Genomic DNA, 17110 nt, shown 5'->3' on the forward strand with positions numbered 1-17110 from the left:
GAGCTCTCTGAATTACAGCAAAAAGGTACTTGCACTAACACACCTCATAAAATTCCTATTCTTAAGGCTGTTTTCCCACTTTTAGGAGTTAGAATTCTACTGTTCACAGATTTGCATACATGCACATTATCTTTTCCTTTGCCCCATGGACACAGTAAGCTCATCGGACTGAAGGAGAACATCCCTTTTACCTTTTCGAGACAACCCAAATACCAACGGCCTCTCCTTCACATTCTTTCATACCATCAAGGTAAATAATTCCTTAATTAAAAACCCTGAATGACTCAATCTACATGGCTCCTTTCACAGGCTTTCTATAACCGTGGGATATCAGAACTTCAGAGACAAGAGTCCTTCATAGTCCAACATCGGCTGACTCAATGGTGCCTGTTTCCATTCATCTTTCACTTGCTAAGACCAACAAGGGGCTTCATCTGTAAAAGAAGTTTCTCCTTCGCTTTCCCCTCCTTTCTTACTGTTCTGGCTTTCATCTTCATCCTCTTCATCTCGGTATTGAACGGGACCTTCTGAGTCTGAGTCACTCTCCTTCTCCTCCTCTTCCTCCTGCAGACACTGTGGTAGTTTAGGAACGACTGAGGTAGGTGGCAAGTCTTCACTGAATGCAGACAGGTGGGTTTGCTCCTCTTCTTCTTCATCGTCTGGACTAACAAATTAACATAATTACATTTTCCTTTCAGAAACATAAAGGATAACTAACTGATTTGCAAAGCAAAATATCGATTATCTATGGAAAAGTCCAAGAATAAAATAATTTAGGATTCACCCCTTTAACTTTAAAAATCTTGCTAAGAAACTCTTTTAGCAGATATTTATCTAAAAGCTCTGGGTTCAAATCCTAGCTCTATAACTTATTTACTAGCTTGTAAATTAACTCTTCTGTAAATAGGAGTGATACCTACCTCACTGGCTTGTTGGGAGGATGAAACAGACAAATTCTAGAATGCACTAGTGTCTGGCACACAGGGCCCTGATGACCTACACGGCAGGTGCAAGTTTGCTTTGGACTGATTAAATGAGAAGACTCACAGCACCTAATGCTATTCCTGGCTCATGGAGGATATTTAATACAAATATTTAATCCACTTCCCTTTGGTTTAACAATGCAGTAGGACAAAATGATGATTTAATTCCAGGAAACAAAGAGAACTAAAGATGAAAACTAACCTTCCCCTTGTACACCCTGGAGGCGTAAAACCATAACTTAATCTATCGTCAAACTCCGACCTAAACAGTCTCTTTCCAGGATATGAAATAAATATAACAGCAAGTACAAAGTGACGGCAAAACAAATAACAAGTAGGACGCTGAAACGGCTCTCTAATAATTCCTTTAGTTAGTAAGGCACATCTCCAACTTGCCAAAAGGTGTTAATCTTCAGTCGTAATTTGTTGGAATTGTAAAAAGACAGAGTAGATGTTAGACCAATGCTGGTGTGAACAGATGCAGTGTCTGGGGACGGATGAGGGCAAGAATAAGAGGACCAGTTCCAGGCTATGGGGCTGGAATACTAAGCTCTCTTTCAGACCTCCTGTCTTTTTCTCTACACCCATCTCTGTCCCCTGTCTACATAGCTTATGCGTCAGGCACTAGTGCTTTCAGATTTGTAGAACTTCCTTCTCACGCAGCTATGCTAGTACACATTATTCCTGTTTAGAGATTAGACAACGAAAGAGCAGAAAGGTTAAGTAACACACACTATTACAAGCTGGTAAATAAGAGGCAGAGCTAGGATTTGAACCCAGAGCTATCTTACTCCAAAATTAATGCTCCTAACCACCAGGTATCAAAAAAATAGTAATTTTAGTTTTCAAGTATAAAAGTTTATAATTTTCGTATCATTATGGAATTGTCTCCCATAGAAACAATGTTATAGGAATCAGCAGGGTAAACAAAGTCCAAATTCTAGAACACGTCTTATTTGTTGAGTATTCTTCTTGCTTTTAATTTGTTCACATTTTCTTTTTATAAGTAATATTTTTCCAAGAAGGGTTAACTAGAAAAGGAAAGTAAAGCAGAGGAAACAGACAAGCGGTAAAGGCAGGCACTTACACTTTCAGCATCTCAATAGTGATGGGAAGTGACCTGGTACGACCCAGGGTGTTGCTGTCCTCAGAAAAGCTGTCACTGTTCTCGAAGAGCAACGAGTGAGCTCTGTGGGAGCCCTCCAAGGAAGGGATCGCGGGCAGTGGGCTGGTGAGGGCCTGCTGGATTCGGATATGCAGCGGGAGAGGGGGCAGTCTAGAGGGTACATGGGGCTCCCCAAAGCTGTGATCCAGCATCCCCTTGGGTACTTCCTTTTTCTGGTCCTGCTGCTGGAGAACCTCCTGGGGTAGGTCTAAGGAAGGTGCAAACTCCATTTCTGGCATGACTTGAAAAGTCTTAGCAGGGAATGGAGGGGACCGTGGGGGTTCTGGAGGTATATGAGTAGGCAGTGGGGGGGATGGAGAGCGAGGTGGGATCATCAACAGCTGTTCGGAACCCACAGAACACGTGCTCTTCTCTCTGTGATCACTTGGTGCTTTTGTGGTGATGGTGGTGGTGGCAGACTCCGAGGTGGGTACCAAGGTTGATGGAATGCCTCTTTTAGGTGGTAAGGGTGGGGATGGTTTTGACAACAATGTACCACTGTTTACTGCTGGAAAAGAAAGAGGAACACTTTAATTTAAGATGGCTTTACAATGCTTTGAGGGGGCCAGTCCAGAGCCTAGAATTAGAGTGGAGCTCAGTCTTAATGTTTAAGGTAAAATACCGCATTTTGTGCCTTTGCCAGTCCCTAGGTATCTCATTCTAATGAGATAGTCTCTAATAACAAAACTTATATTTAAGTATCTCTGAGGCCTAATAAATGCACAGATGTGTAGGAGGACCACCACCCTAATACTCTGACAAGAAACACCTTACTTCTTCGATAAGATACATGACAACTTTTTATGATGATCTTGGTGAAGATAAGTTAATAAAAATAGAGACAGAAAAAAATACAAATAGATTTCTTTTGTCTCAAAGTACTCTGCTAAATTAAAAAATGCAGATAGCAATAAAAAACAAATACTATTAGGCATTATTGCCATATCCTTTTAGTGATATCTAGATATCACTAAAAACAGTGATATCTAGATTTCTTAGCTCTGTATTATGAAACTATCAACAGTGACATCTTGAATATTTATAGCAAATGCAAAGGCCTTTGAAGAAATCAAAGTGCTTTTCTATTCTTGACTTCATATTCTCCTTGTGTAAGAGATCACCTTTATCATTTTAAAGAAGGAAAACCCCCTGAAGTGAGGTGACTTGCCCAAGATCATACTATAAACTGTCAAAGGCTCAGCTAGTTCCCAGGTCTCATTATTTGGCTCCCACTATGATGGATCCCACTACATTTCATTTAAAAAAATTTATTTATTTACTTATTTTTAGAGAGGGAGAAAGGGAGGGAGATAGGAAGAAAAACATTAAGGTGTGGTTGCCTCTCATGTGTCCCCTACTGGAGACTCAGCCTACAACTCAGGTCATGTGCCCTGGCTGGGAATCGAACTTGGTGACCTTTTGGTTCACAGACTGGCACTCAATCCACTGAACCACACCAGCCAGGCTGTATTTGACTGTTATTAGTGTCCACTCCTCTTGTCCTATATGCCCAACCTCCCATTCCCCTCCCTACTACACTGTGGGCTCCTGGAAGACAGCAACCCTTACATCCACCAGCATATCCATAGAGCTGGGCACAGTGCCCGGCACATAGTGGATCCTCATACATGTTTATTAGATGGGGCCCCTACCCTATATATAACCATAGTATATAACCTTATGCGATCTCCCACAGCCCAAAGTGACACAGGTGTTGATTCAGCAAAGTTCCTCTGAGTGCTCCAAATGGCCCCTAAGAAGTAGAGCATCATATCGCGCAGGGGCCAACCGTGCAAAATAATTAAATAGTAGCTCTCCTGACCACCAACTTCTAACCCTTTACACAACTTATTTTGGATCCACCCATTGTTCACAAAATTCCATGTCCCAAGTTTTCCTGAGATAAAAATGTACTTGCCTTAAATCCTATTCCATGGGCAGCAAAAGAAAAGGCTAGATAAGCTGATGCTTTAATGTTACTCATCAAAAATATATTTTTATTTTTTAGATTTTTTTTCTTTTTAAAAGATTTTATTTATTTATTTTTTAGAGAGAGGGGAAGGGAGGGAGAAAGAGGGGGAGTAAGACATCAATGTGTGGTTGCCTCTAGCACACCCCCTACTGGGGACCTGGCCTGCAACCCAGGCATGTGCCCTGATTAGGAATCTAACCGGCAGTGCTTTGGTTCACAGGCCCACACTCAATCCTCTGAGCTACACCAACCAGGGCTTATTTTTAAAAGGACTTTTTAGCCCTGGCTGGTGTGGCTCAGTGGATTGAGCACTGCTCTGTGAACCAAAAGGTCACTGGTTCGATTTCCTTTCAGGGCACCTGCCTGGGTTGCAGGCCAGGTCCCTAGTTGGGGGTGTGGGAGAGGCAACCAACTAATGTTTCTCTTGCTCTCTTTCTCCCTCCCTTCCCCTTTTTCTGAAAAGAAATAAGTAAAATCTTTTTTTTAAAAAAGGACTTTGTACAAAAACATTTCATACACATAAAAAAAGTAAAAAATGTGAATTTTAAGATCAATGAAAACGGTACTTTTGGATAGACTGAACTTTTGCTACCTCTCTAAAAATAGCAGTTAGCTATTCCAACAACACAAAACCCTCCTCTGACCAGACCAAATTTGACTACATTAACATTTAAGTTGATAAGGTAAATGACCTTTAGTAATTTAAGGAAAACATACACATGAAGATGTTAAGGCAGTCACCTCTGGTACATAAACCCTGACAATGGGATTTGGCTGTAGTTCTGTGCGAAAGATGCCAAGAATATTTGTTGGGGGCAGTAATAAATTTCCTTCTTCTGTTCAGCTACTTATGATATGCGAGTCCTTCCTTAAGCCTAATACTCCCATTAGTCCCGGTCTTAAGAATGTTATGCCCATTAGTAGATGCAGCAATGTCTACAGCAGTGGCTTCCAGATGTTTAGATTTCATGGACTAATACAATTAAAAAGAGATTCTCAATCAACCTCAGGCTGTCATTTTTAGTATTTCCAACTAAGGCTTAAGATTAAATATACCATTTACAAACACAATCCTTTCGTGAAAGAAATGACCTTTTAAAACCAAAGAATAAGGGCATAATTTCAAACCAAAGGACAGTCCTTTTAATGAAATCTATTTAACTTGAATAAAAACTGTTAACTGTGTGTCTTATTTTTCTCCTTCTGCTGAGGATCACTCATGGACTGATAGTGACTCCTCAGTCATAGGGCCTGTGGCTTCGGGCTATTCACCTCAGGCCAAGAGCAAGTGGCCCCTGCAGCTTCTCCCAGGATATAGTACATATTATACCATTTTTTATGTTGTTTCCCTGAAGAGAGTGGCGTATGCCACTGCTTTAGAGCAGTGGTTCTCAATGTGGGGTCCTGGTGCATGCAACATCGACATCACCTGGGAGCACATTAGAAATGCAAATTCCCAGGACCTACCCCAGCCTCGCTGAATCAGAAACTCTAAGGGCAGGGCCCAGCAATCTGTGTTTTAACAAGCCCTCCGGGTGACTGTGATGAGAACCCCCAAATTCACAACCGCCTGCAAACACAGGTGTAGAGAACAGAAGTCTATACTCTGGGGTTGGAAAGCCTATGTTTGGTTTCTATCTTTCATTAACTGCAGCCCCAAAGAGTCACAACTTCTTCACGTTCTAACTGCCCTAACCATATAATAGATAAAATCAGTTCCCTACCTGACAGAGATTTTGAAAATGAGTACATGTGAAAGATCAAGTTCCTCAGAGATAAGTCATGCTGCGATCTCTATCCAAGGTGGTGATAACAATAACCTCCATCCTGTTTTTATTGAGCTACTCCAGCCTGTCACACTCACAATGAATTCTAAGCCTGTTTTTCAAGGTTCTAGTCACCCCACAGGACTAGGTGGTATTAGTCCCTTAACAACCACATTTTTCCTTCCTCCAATCATTAACAAGAACTGAAGCAGGATTAAGCCTAGTATCATTTTTCCTGAAAAACTACTTTCCTTTCTCTCCTCCCTTTCTTGAAAATTTCTCTAAGAAGGTATACATTTATGTAAAAAAAAAACAGACCTAAAAAGAACTTCAAGTAAATATAAAACGTTTCTCTTTTCCCTTTCTCTTTCTCTCTTCCACCAGTAATTTTACAAAGATCATCATTCTTAACTCTGCCAAGAGAAAATATGACTTTATCAGGACAATCTGAATAATACCGTTTGCAGTTCCCCTTGAGGACATTGTGCCAGACACCGAATCACCAGTTATGCAGCATCTACACAGTCACCTTCTCACCCACTGGGCTTGTGCTGAAGAAAGCACTGGCAGTTTAAAGCAGGTTAAAAGGAACCTCTTCATGCTGGTCAAACCTGTCTTCCACGACCAGCCCCCCAACTGGGGGGCTATAGACAGCATTTCAGAAATACCGTTTTAGGAAAACAGAAATTTCCCCCCGACATGAACCTCATTTTAGTGGTATCTGATCCCAGCCTGTTTCATTCACAGTCACCTGCCTCATTTTCAAGATATTTCTCTATATTGAGTACATTCAAAGGGACAAGATACAAAAACTATTATAGACCAAATCATTATTGGACCAATCATCAAAAAACACCGTCCAAAACCCAACCCAGCCCAACCCAATGGAAACCTAAAGTCTTACTTACCAACGACAGGGTTGCTATTTCTGTTTGTTGGTTTAGGGGGAGGGATAGGGGGCTGCTTGGCAGGGACCGGATGAGGGAGGCTCAGGGTGGCAGTAGTGTTAGTGCTGGCAGGAGCAGCAGGCAGAGTCCTGGGTGCTGGGGAAGGGGGGACGGAGGAGTTAACAGTTTTTGGTAGGTTTGTGGCGGCAGCAGTGGTGGCAGCAGTGGCAGCAGGTGCAGCGGCAACGGCGGCGATGCAGGTGGAGGAGATGGACCTTGCTGTGCTGCCAGAGGAAGAGGCACCCTTTGCTTGCCCTTCATTTGCTTCATGAGAAGAGGACAATGGTCTTTTAGGGGGAAGTAAAGGCTGTTTGGGTGCATTTTCAGGAATGGATTCTGCTTCAGAATTAGGTTGGCTTCCAGTTGAGCCTGTGTAATAAGAGACACGACTTAAAAAGGAAAGACAGTAACAAGAAGATCAAAAAGCTATTACATTTTCTGACTTACAGTCAATTTCATCCATTATTTAATTTATACATTAGTTTTCAGGCAAAAGTTTCCCAACCTCAACATACTTAATGTATTTGACACGTTTTCAATCAGTAGAAGAGACTTGTTATTGTAGTGATTCTTCACACGAGCTAGGAGGAGGCGCATCAGAATCCCTTGGGTGGAGGATGAAAATGTGTAGCTAAAAACGTCCTACAAGGCCTGACTGGAGTGGCTCAGTGGGTTGGGCACTGTTCTGAAAGCTGAAAGATTGCCAATTTGCTCCCCAAAGAAGCAACTGATGGATGCTTTTCTCTCTCCCTCCTTTCCCCTCTCTCTAAAAATAAAGAAATAAATAAGCAATTTTTAAAAAGAAGTCCTACGGATATCTGATATTTAACATCCTCTTCCATCCTCGTGAATCACAAATTTTATACACTTTTGAATGAAATAATGGGGTGGAGGGTTCTACTTAAAGTTATAGTTAGTTGAGGAAATTATAGAGAACAGCATTCCCTTTGAATTTTAATTTTTATTTTTTAAAGTAAATTTATTTACTTTTTTTGATTAAAAAACATTTTAAAATTTATTTTTAGAGGGGAAGGAAGGGAGAGAGAACCACATCAGTGTGTGGTTGCTTCTAGTGCTTCTAGTACGCCCCCAGCTGGGGACCTGGCCAGTACCCAGGCATGTCCCCTAGACTGGGAATTGCACTGGTAACCCTTTGGTTCATAGGCTAGCACTCAACTCACTGAGCCACACCAGCAAGGACTTTTTTTGATTTTTTAAAATATATTTTATTGGGCCCTGGCTGGTGTAGCTCAGTGGATTGAGCACAGGCCTGCAAACGAGAGAATCATGGTTTGATTCCCAGTCAGGGCACATGCCTGGGTTGCAGGCCGATTCCCTGCAGGCCAGTTCCCAGCAGGGGACACACGAAAGTCAACCACACATTGATGTTTCTCTCCTTCCCCTCTAAAGATAAATAAATAAAATCTTTGGCTGGTATGGCTTAGTGGATTGAGCATGGGACTGAAAACCAAAGGGTCGCTGGTTTGATTCCCAGTTGGGGCATATGCCTGGGCTGTGGGCCAGGTCCCCAGTTAGGGGGCATATGAGGGGCAACCACACATTGACTTTTTCCGAAACAAACAAACAATTTTATTGATTATGCTATCAGAGTTGTATCATAGTTGCCCATTTTTTCTCCCTTTTATTCCCCTCCACCCTGACCTACCTGTCCCACTAGATTACCTCCCGGCTTTAATTCATGTCCATGTGTCATACATGTAAGTTCTTTGGCTTCTCCATTTTCCATACTATTCTTAACCTCCCCCTATTTTGTACCAACGATTTATGTTTCTTACTCTCTGTAACTTTCCCCCCATTCACCCTCCTCCCCCTTCCCACTGATAACCCTCCATATGATCTCCATTTCTGTGATTGTGTTCCTGTTCTAGTTGTTTGCTTAGAATGTTTTTGTTTTTTAGGTTCAGTTGATAATTATGAGTTTGTTGTCATTTTATTGTTCATATTTTTTATCATATTATTTTTCTTGGGTAAGTCCCTTTAATATTTCATATAACAAGGGCTTGGTGATGATGAACTCCTTTAACTTGACCTTATCTGGGAAGCCCTTTATCTGCCTCCCACTCTGAATGATAGCTTTGTTGAATAGAGTAATCTTGGATGTAGGTCCTTGCCTTTCATGACTTTGAATACTTTCTTTCCAGCCCCTTCTTGCCTGTAAGTTTTCTTTTGAGGAATCCGCTGACAGTCTGATGGGAACTCCTTTGTAGATAACTGTCTCCTTTTCTCTTGCTGCTTTTAAGATACTCTCATCTTTAATCTTAGGTAATGTAATTATAATGTGTCTTGGTGTATGCTTCCTTGCATCCAACTTCTTTGGGACTCTGAGCTTCCTAGACTTCCTGAAAGTCTATTTCCTTTGCCAGATTAGAGAAGTTCTCCATTATTTGTTCAAATAAGTTTTCAATTTCTTGCTCTTCCTCTTCTCCTTCTGGCACCCCTATGATTTGGATGTTGGAATGTTTAAAGTTGTTCTGGAGGTTTCTAAGCATCTCATCACTTTTTTTATATAAATATAATTTTAAAAAACATTTTATTTATTTATTTTTAGAGAGAGGGGAAGGGAAGGAGAAAGACAGAGAAACATCAATGTGTGGTTGCCTCTCACGTGGCCCCCACTGGGAACCTGGCCTGCAACCCAGGCACGTGCCCTGACTAGGAATTGAACCAGAGAACCTTTGGTTCAAAGCCTGCACTCAATCCACTGAGCTACACCAGCCAGGGCTCATCACTTTTTTAAATTTGCTTCTTCCTTCTGTTCTGGTTGAATGTTTATTTCTTCCTTCTGGTCCAAACCATTGATTTGAGTCCTGGTTTCCTTCCCGTCACTGTTGGTCCCTTTCCCTTGTACATTTTCCTTTATTTCACTTTTCATAGCCTTCACTTCCTCCTGTATTTTGTGACCATACTCAACCATTTCTGTGAGCATCCTGATTACCAGTGTTTTGAACTCTGTATTTGATAGGCTGGCTACCTCTTCATCACTTAGTTGTATTTTTTCTGGTGCTTTGATCTGTTCTTTCATTCGAGCCATATTTTTTTTGTATTGGTGTGCCTGTTACACTGTAAGGGGCAGAGCCTTAGGTATTTGCCAGAGTGGGGCAACCCACATTGCTGCGTTGTGGCACTGTATGTTGGGGAGGGGTGGGAGAGAGAACAGTGCCACTTATTCAACTCTCAGCAGACTTTCAGATACTTCCCCCACTACCCACAAGCAAATTGGGCCCTTCTGGTGCTGATTCCTGGGTGGGTGAGTCTGTGTATGTTCTAGGACCTGGTAGATTTCTCCGAGGAACTTTCCTGTGAGGCTGGGAGTTTCTCCCGCCACCACAGCCCCCACAGGTTTTTACAGAGGTTTTGAGGCTTTATTTCCCCACACTGGAACCCTGGGCTGTGTGGTCTGTCTCACTCCCCAGTTGTTCCTCCCAGTTTCTCTGCACCCAAACATGAGACCACCCAGTCCACCAGCTGCTGCCTTGTCATGAGTCCTTTCCAGCCCAGTTGTCCATCTCTGCCCCTCCTTCTGGTCTGGATGAAAGTTTCTTCTTTAATTCCTTGGTTGTCAGACTTCCATAGAGTTCAATTTTCTGGCAATTCCAGTTATTTTTTGTTTTTAATTTTGTTGTTGTCCCTCGGTTGTACAAGGAGGCAAAGGGTATCTACCTAAACATCCCTCTTGGTCGAAGTCCCCTCTGGGTTTTAGTTCTCCGCTCACCCTCACGAACCTCTCAGGTAAATAAGAATGACCGATCCATGGCTCATAAAGTTACAAATCCAGTTTCTTACCTAGGCGCTTCTTTGGGTCCTCTTCTGGAACAGGTTTCCCAAGACCTGCTATTCTTCTACTTGGCTCTTCCTCTACTTGGACTGGACTAGAAGACCTGGTGCTCCCTATGGGGGTGGTATGGCCATTCTTCAACAGGGCATGGTTTAGCTTCCCTGGATCCTCATCATCTGCAGGGTCCAGAAGAAAAGGAGCAAAGTGATTAAACTGTTATCCCATTTCCCCCTTTTCCTGTTTAGCTTTTATTTAGATCTAGGTCATGATGATGATGATGATTTGGATCTTTACAGTATTGGAAATTAAATAATTCCTTTTTATAATATATATTTGATTGTGTATTATAAATACATAGTATGTGTCAGGTGCCTTGCTACATGAATAAGGCAGACTTATTACACATAAGTAATTACAATGCTAAATGTTAAGAGTTATAAAGGATGAAGTGGTAGGAATAAAGAAGAAATAATTACCTTGAGGTGAGAATGGGGTTGGAAAAGCTTTAGAGAAAGTGGTAGCTAAACTGAACCTTGCCCTAACTGGTGTGGCTCGGTGGGTTGGGCGTCATCCTGCAAACCTAGAGGCTGCCAGTTCCATTGCTGGTCAGGGCACATGCCTGGGTGTGGGTGTGGGTTCGGCACCAGTTGAGAGGCAGGTGGATAGATGTTTCTCTCTCATGTTAATGTTTTCTCTCCCCTCCTCTCTCTTCCTCTTTTCCCCTCTCTCTAAAAAATGAGAATGTCCTTGGATGAGGAGAAGAGAAAAGAAAAGGGGAGGGGAGGGGAGAGGAGGGGAGGGGATTTTCGAGACCCCAGAAGCCTCCTTTTCTCCCTAGTAACATACTGTTCCTTCTTTCACAATCACTTAACTCTTGTGATGATCCTTTGTTCCTTTAAATTATAGGTTAACACTAAAGCACGCACCTCCGAATACTGCAGTTCTAGTTTAATTAATTAATTAATATTAGAAAGAGGGGAAGGGAAGGAGAAAGTGAGAGAGATAGCAATATGTGCCTCTCACAAGCCCCACACTGGGGACCTGGCCCGAAACCCAGGCATATGCCCTGCCTGGAAATCAAACCTGTAACCTTTTGGTTTACAGGCCGCACTCAATCCACTGAGCTACACCAGCCAGGGCCAAAAACTATAGTTTAATATTGCCTAGTTTTTCTTTACATTTAGAGAAATGATGCAATATATATTCTTTCATAACTGACTTCATTGCTCAATATTACTTATGAGATTTGTATTATAGCAGGTAGGTATAGTCTGTTTTCATTGCTGTGTATTTCATTTTATAAACGCATCACAAGATGGGCTTTTGGTTGTTATCAATTCTGCTCTACTGTTAGTAAATACTGCTCCCAGAAATACAATGGTACATGTCTCAATCTACATGTATACAAATTTTTGTTGACTATATGCCAAGTTCTGTAATTATTCTAACACTTCAACCAGCAGTTGTATGTGAATTTCACCCATCTCATACCTTCACCAACTATTGTTCTTGGTCATCTGATTAATTTTAGGTTTTCTGTCTTATATGTAGGATTATTTTATTTTGATTTAAATTCATATCTCTTTTTTCAAATTAGTTAATTAATTATTTTTTCGAGAGGGAAAAGGGAGAAAGAAAGAAAGAAAGAAAGAGAGGGAGAAAAACACCAATGTGTGGTTGCTTCCTGCATTCCCCCATCTGGGGACCTGGCCTGCAACCCAGGCATGTGCCCTGACTGGGAATCCAACTGGTGATCCTTTGGTTCACAGGCCCACACTGAATCCACTGAGGTACACCAGCCAGGGCCAATTTTTGTTTTGTTAAAGCAGCCCCCCAACCTACAACAGCAGCAATAATAAAATAAGGAAAAGCTACAAACCTCGTCAGAACCCAAAGCAATTATACAGAGACACAGATGTGTTTGCAAACTCACCCGGTGCAGAGTCTTCCAACAGAACCCCTCTTTTAACCAGCTCTTCTCTCGGTTTTCGCATAGATATTTTTCGCTCTAAAACTAATATTAAATTGTAAAATAGCACTCAGAAATGTGGCAGTTAAAGGTCAACGTTAAGCATTTTAACTCCACAGGTAATAGTATGAAGTGGTTTAATTTTCTAGTTTCCGGAAAGAAAAGAACAGGAAAACAAACTTTTTTTTTTTAGGGAGAGAAACATCAATGTGTGGATGCCTCTCACTCAACTTCCTACTGGGGACCTGGCCCACAACCCAGGCATGTGTCCTTGACTGGGAATCGGACCAGCAACCTTTTAGTTTGAAGGCTGGCACTCAATCCACTGAGTCACACCAGCCACGGCCAAGAAAACTAACTTTTAATTGAAATTTTAATAGTAAAGTATTTATGAATGAACTTTCACTGGGAGGATGTGGCTAGGGCCTTAGATTTGCTACAATTTAGGAACCCCACTTACCATTTGATAAACTTCAATCCCACCAAAATATCAACTTGGGAATGAGGCTATAGTTTATAAGCCTTAGTGAGTGACCACTTGGTTTTCAATTCTAAAAGATTCAATTCCCCCTTCAAATAGGCGGTTATCAAAGCTTGAGAAAAAGGTACTTCCAAAACAGGGAACTCTTTAACTCAGAACATATATTTAAATCTTAATATATCACCTTCGGATGTCTCTTTGAATTTATCGCTACTTTTCTTTTTCCTCCATTTCCAGGGCTTGAAGATCTTGCCAAAGCCTGAGAACTTGCTCTTCCTTTTGGTGGGAGGCGTCGTGTCTCCTCCTGCTTCCACGCCGTCCATGATCATGCCCGGGTCGGCAGGGGGCTGGCCTGCTTCTTCTGCTGCATGGTGAAAGGGAGAGAGGGAAGAGAGTAACCAATTTATTACTTCAGCATAATCTCGAAAACGTCCCTGCCCCTCTCTTCCTGAGGTAGGTGGAAAGGATCAGAGCAATGATAAACAATCATGCAGACAAGTCAGACTCCTTGACATCACATGGACACCAAATATCAAAATCCGTAACAGAGAGATTCCTAAGGAATAAAAGGAACCAAACCAGGCTGACATCATTTTAGGAGAAAAATTCAATGAGATGATCATAACCAGCTCAAAATCTCTTAAAAAGGAACACGCACAAATGTGGATCTCCTCCCAATATGCATGAGGTCTTGCCCCCTGCAGCCTGTGATTGCTGCTGTTCTCATCCTTTTGCCATGGGGGAATGCCTTTCTCGGCTAACACGGCTATCAACCGTCACTGACACAGGGAATCCCACCATTTGTGAATGAGCCATCATGCTTTGTTCAATGCTGCCCTCTCCCTGTCCTCCTCTTTCAGGATACAAATAGTTCAGACAGGGGGTGACACATCAAATATTAACACTTTACTTGCATCGGTTTTTCAGGTTATTTTCTATCTTCAAAAGTCCATTGGGAGTTCTGGAGCACTGGACAGGGGTTGGGGTGGGGGCAGGGGTATAGAAAGAGAGTGGTTTAAAATGAAAAGACATTTTTTTGGAAGATAGAGGTAACATTCTAGTTTGCTTATCACAATACTGTTTTAGGAACAATCCTGATTTTAAGGATTTCATGAGAAACATAATTGACGTGACAAATGTGCAGGACTGAAATGAAAGAGCATAAATAAGTCCCTCATAATGACTATACATGCAGGGTTTAGTTCGGTAGCTTTAGTGGCAGAGAAAGAAACAGCCAAGACTGGGCCAAGAATAATAATAATTTAAAAAAGCAGGAAGGCAACAAAAAAAGCAGGAAGGCAACACAATATAGCTTTGCACTCCACCTACTGTCTCAGGGTTCTCTGGAGACGTCTAGAGGAGAAGAAAAAGAAGAGTCATGTGGAGTCACAGTCCCGGAATTGGAGCGGAAACTTTACTTCATAGAACTACAGCAAGGACCACATGCTGTATTATCACATGTAATAAGTGTATGTTTGTTGTAAACAATTTCACATCTGGAGCAAATAATGCTTTTTGGGGGGAATACAAAGGGACATAATAAATCCACTAAAAATAGTTTTTAATACTATTAGATATAGTTTCATAACAGAAAATATACAATCAACAATCATTAACTTTTTTTTTTACAAACACTATCAAAATCAACCTTTTTTCAGTTGATTAGACATGAGTCTAGGGGAAGTCCACTGATGAAGGTCAGATTTTCACAGCTGTAATTATCAGAGTGATTGTAGCAATGACTGCTGATACATATCTTGATGTATACAGATGATTTTAGGGCAAAACAGGGTCCTGGTTACTGAAGTACAACAGATCAAGAGGACAGTAACTCTTTTCTTCCTAGTTGCATGACTTAGTTAACGGCACCCTGGGTCTCAACTATTTTAATTCCTTATGTGAAATGAAATGGAATCGGATTATAACAGTGGACCATATTTCAGAGTTTAGCTGCCAGAAATGTCAGAAGGACTCCTACCGCAACAATTTCCCCCAAGAGTGAACACATGGTATTGCTTTGAAGAGTCAGTGCTTTACCTACACAGTATTATCTCAATTACAGAATGCCAGTCAGACCTCAAGACATTCCAGAGTGTTTCTAATATCACAGTATTTAACATATGTTAATGATAATCCCTTCAGAAGTAAAGCTAAGTAACACAAGCTGCTCATTCTCAAATCATAGCCTTACTTGGAAGAGGCAGGGAAGGACTAAAACTTGAAATGCCCGGCTAATCCAACCACTGATTAAACTTTAATCCATTCTAAAAAACATAGGACAATGCTTGTTTGGTAAAGAGTAATGGGGTAGATTAAAAAAAAAAAATTCCCGAAGCAAATAAACAGACTAATAATATGAAAAAAGCCATTTAAGCTTTAGAAATGTCAGATGGTAACATTCACAAAAAATTCTCTGCAAAGTCCTTAAATGAAATATAGATGATCTGGCCTACTTCCACTCTTCTCAGATACCTATTAATTTTTCTTTTTAAAAAGGATTTTATTTATTTATTTTTAGAGAGGGGGGAAAAGAGGGAGAAAGAGAGGGAAGGAAACATCAATGTATGGTTGCTTCTCACATGCCCCCTACTGGGGACCTGGCCTGCAACCCAGGCATGTGCCCTGACTAGGAATCCAACTGGCAACCCTTTGATTCAAAGTCCAGTACTCAATCCACTGAGCCACATAAGCCAGGGCAGATATCTATTCATTCTCTAAAGCAGAACTTAGCTCATTCCTTTTGAATTCTTCACTATATTAAACAATATATTTATGTATCCCTTTTCTCATATATATTCGAAACAATAAAATCATTATATACTTTCAAATATATTTATGCCTACTAGCACATGAACCAAAAACAAGTTCTGTTTATATTAAAAAGTACAATGTGTGTGGAAAATAACAATAGATTATGATTTAAAAAATGAATGTGCACACTGTTACAATCACTGCTAAGAATAACCCACTCCTTCCTTATGTAAAAAAAACATCACAGAGCCCTGGCTGGTGAGCCGACCTGCAAACTGAAAGATCACAGGTTCAATTCCTGGTCAGGGCACATGCCTGGGTTGCAGGCCAAATCCCCAGTTGGGAACGTGAAAGAGGCAACCAACTGATGTTTCTCTCCCACACCAATATTTCTCTCCCTCTCCTTCCTCCTTTACCCTTTCTCTAAAAAAAAGAATAAAAATCTTTTAAAAAACTTAAAAGAAAGTCACAGAATACTTAGCAAAAAGAACAGTGTTTTTCTTTTCATGCTTTATACAAATTTGCTTAATATTTTTTAAAATCCTCACCCGAGAATATGCTTACTGATTTTTAGAGAGGGGGGAAGGGGTGGGGGGCAAGAGAGAGAAGCATCGATGGGCTTTCTGCCATACATGCCCTGACTGCAGGTCAAACCTGAAACCTACACATGTGCTCTAACAGAGAACGGAATTGGTAACCTTTTAGCATCTGGGACGACGCTCCCACCAACTGCGCCACCCGGCCAGGCAAATATGCTTAATTTTCATATTTATAAAACTTTTAGAAGTGGATATGCCTCTTGCCTCATCCAAGTGGGGTTCAGCTACACCCAAACCTGACCTAGTTATTAGCCCAAATTTATTCATTCATTCATATTCTTATATTCTCATATTCTTCCTCTTCCACTCCCTCCTCTCTGTATGACAAACCAAACACTATTTCAGTAACTCCCAAACCTGTTCAAATACTTTGTTGGTATCAGCCCAGTCACCTTTTCAAAATACAGAGTCTCCAGGAGGTGGGTCCTAGGAATCTGTTTTAAAAAATCTTCACAGGTGATTCTTACGACAGACAGGTTTGTTAAACCCAGCCCCAGATTATTATCTGGAAACTGGATACCCTGGTACATGTTAGGAGATAGAGGCAGACATTCTCTGTATGCCTGTAACCTAATACTGGGTTGAAGAAAATTAAACTAGAAAACCATGGCATCATTCCAGTGTTTCTTACTCAAACACAGAATTCCTACAGAAGAATTGCGAGGAACTCCCTGTGTTTCT

At 41.2% G+C, this 17110-nt stretch overlaps 1 protein-coding gene across 11 annotated transcripts in view; it reads right to left on the minus strand.

Moving 5' to 3' along the window:
- The window catches only part of PHACTR4 (phosphatase and actin regulator 4), a 114718-nt gene that overhangs the window by 11913 nt on the left and 85695 nt on the right, over positions 1–17110 (minus strand). For 3 of the 11 annotated variants that reach the window (XM_053660111.1, XM_037149843.2, XM_037149842.2), the window contains exons 3-8: positions 13264–13443; positions 12563–12643; positions 10638–10805; positions 6795–7202; positions 2071–2656; positions 477–664 (exon numbers count right to left, since the gene is read on the minus strand). In XM_053660111.1, the coding sequence (XP_053516086.1) occupies positions 477–664; positions 2071–2656; positions 6795–7202; positions 10638–10805; positions 12563–12643; positions 13264–13443 (1611 nt within the window). Of the gene's footprint in view, positions 1–476; positions 665–2070; positions 2657–6794; positions 7203–10637; positions 10806–12562; positions 12644–13263; positions 13444–13989; positions 14379–14408; positions 14433–17110 lie in introns of those variants that run through there. The other 8 variants (XM_053660113.1, XM_053660110.1, XM_037149846.2 and 5 more) reach the window with 7 other exon arrangements.

This window comes from Artibeus jamaicensis, unplaced genomic scaffold (assembly GCF_021234435.1).
Source record: "Artibeus jamaicensis isolate MK-2021 breed Jamaican fruit bat unplaced genomic scaffold, CSHL_Jam_final scaffold_847, whole genome shotgun sequence".
Taxonomy (NCBI): Eukaryota; Metazoa; Chordata; class Mammalia; order Chiroptera; family Phyllostomidae; genus Artibeus; species Artibeus jamaicensis.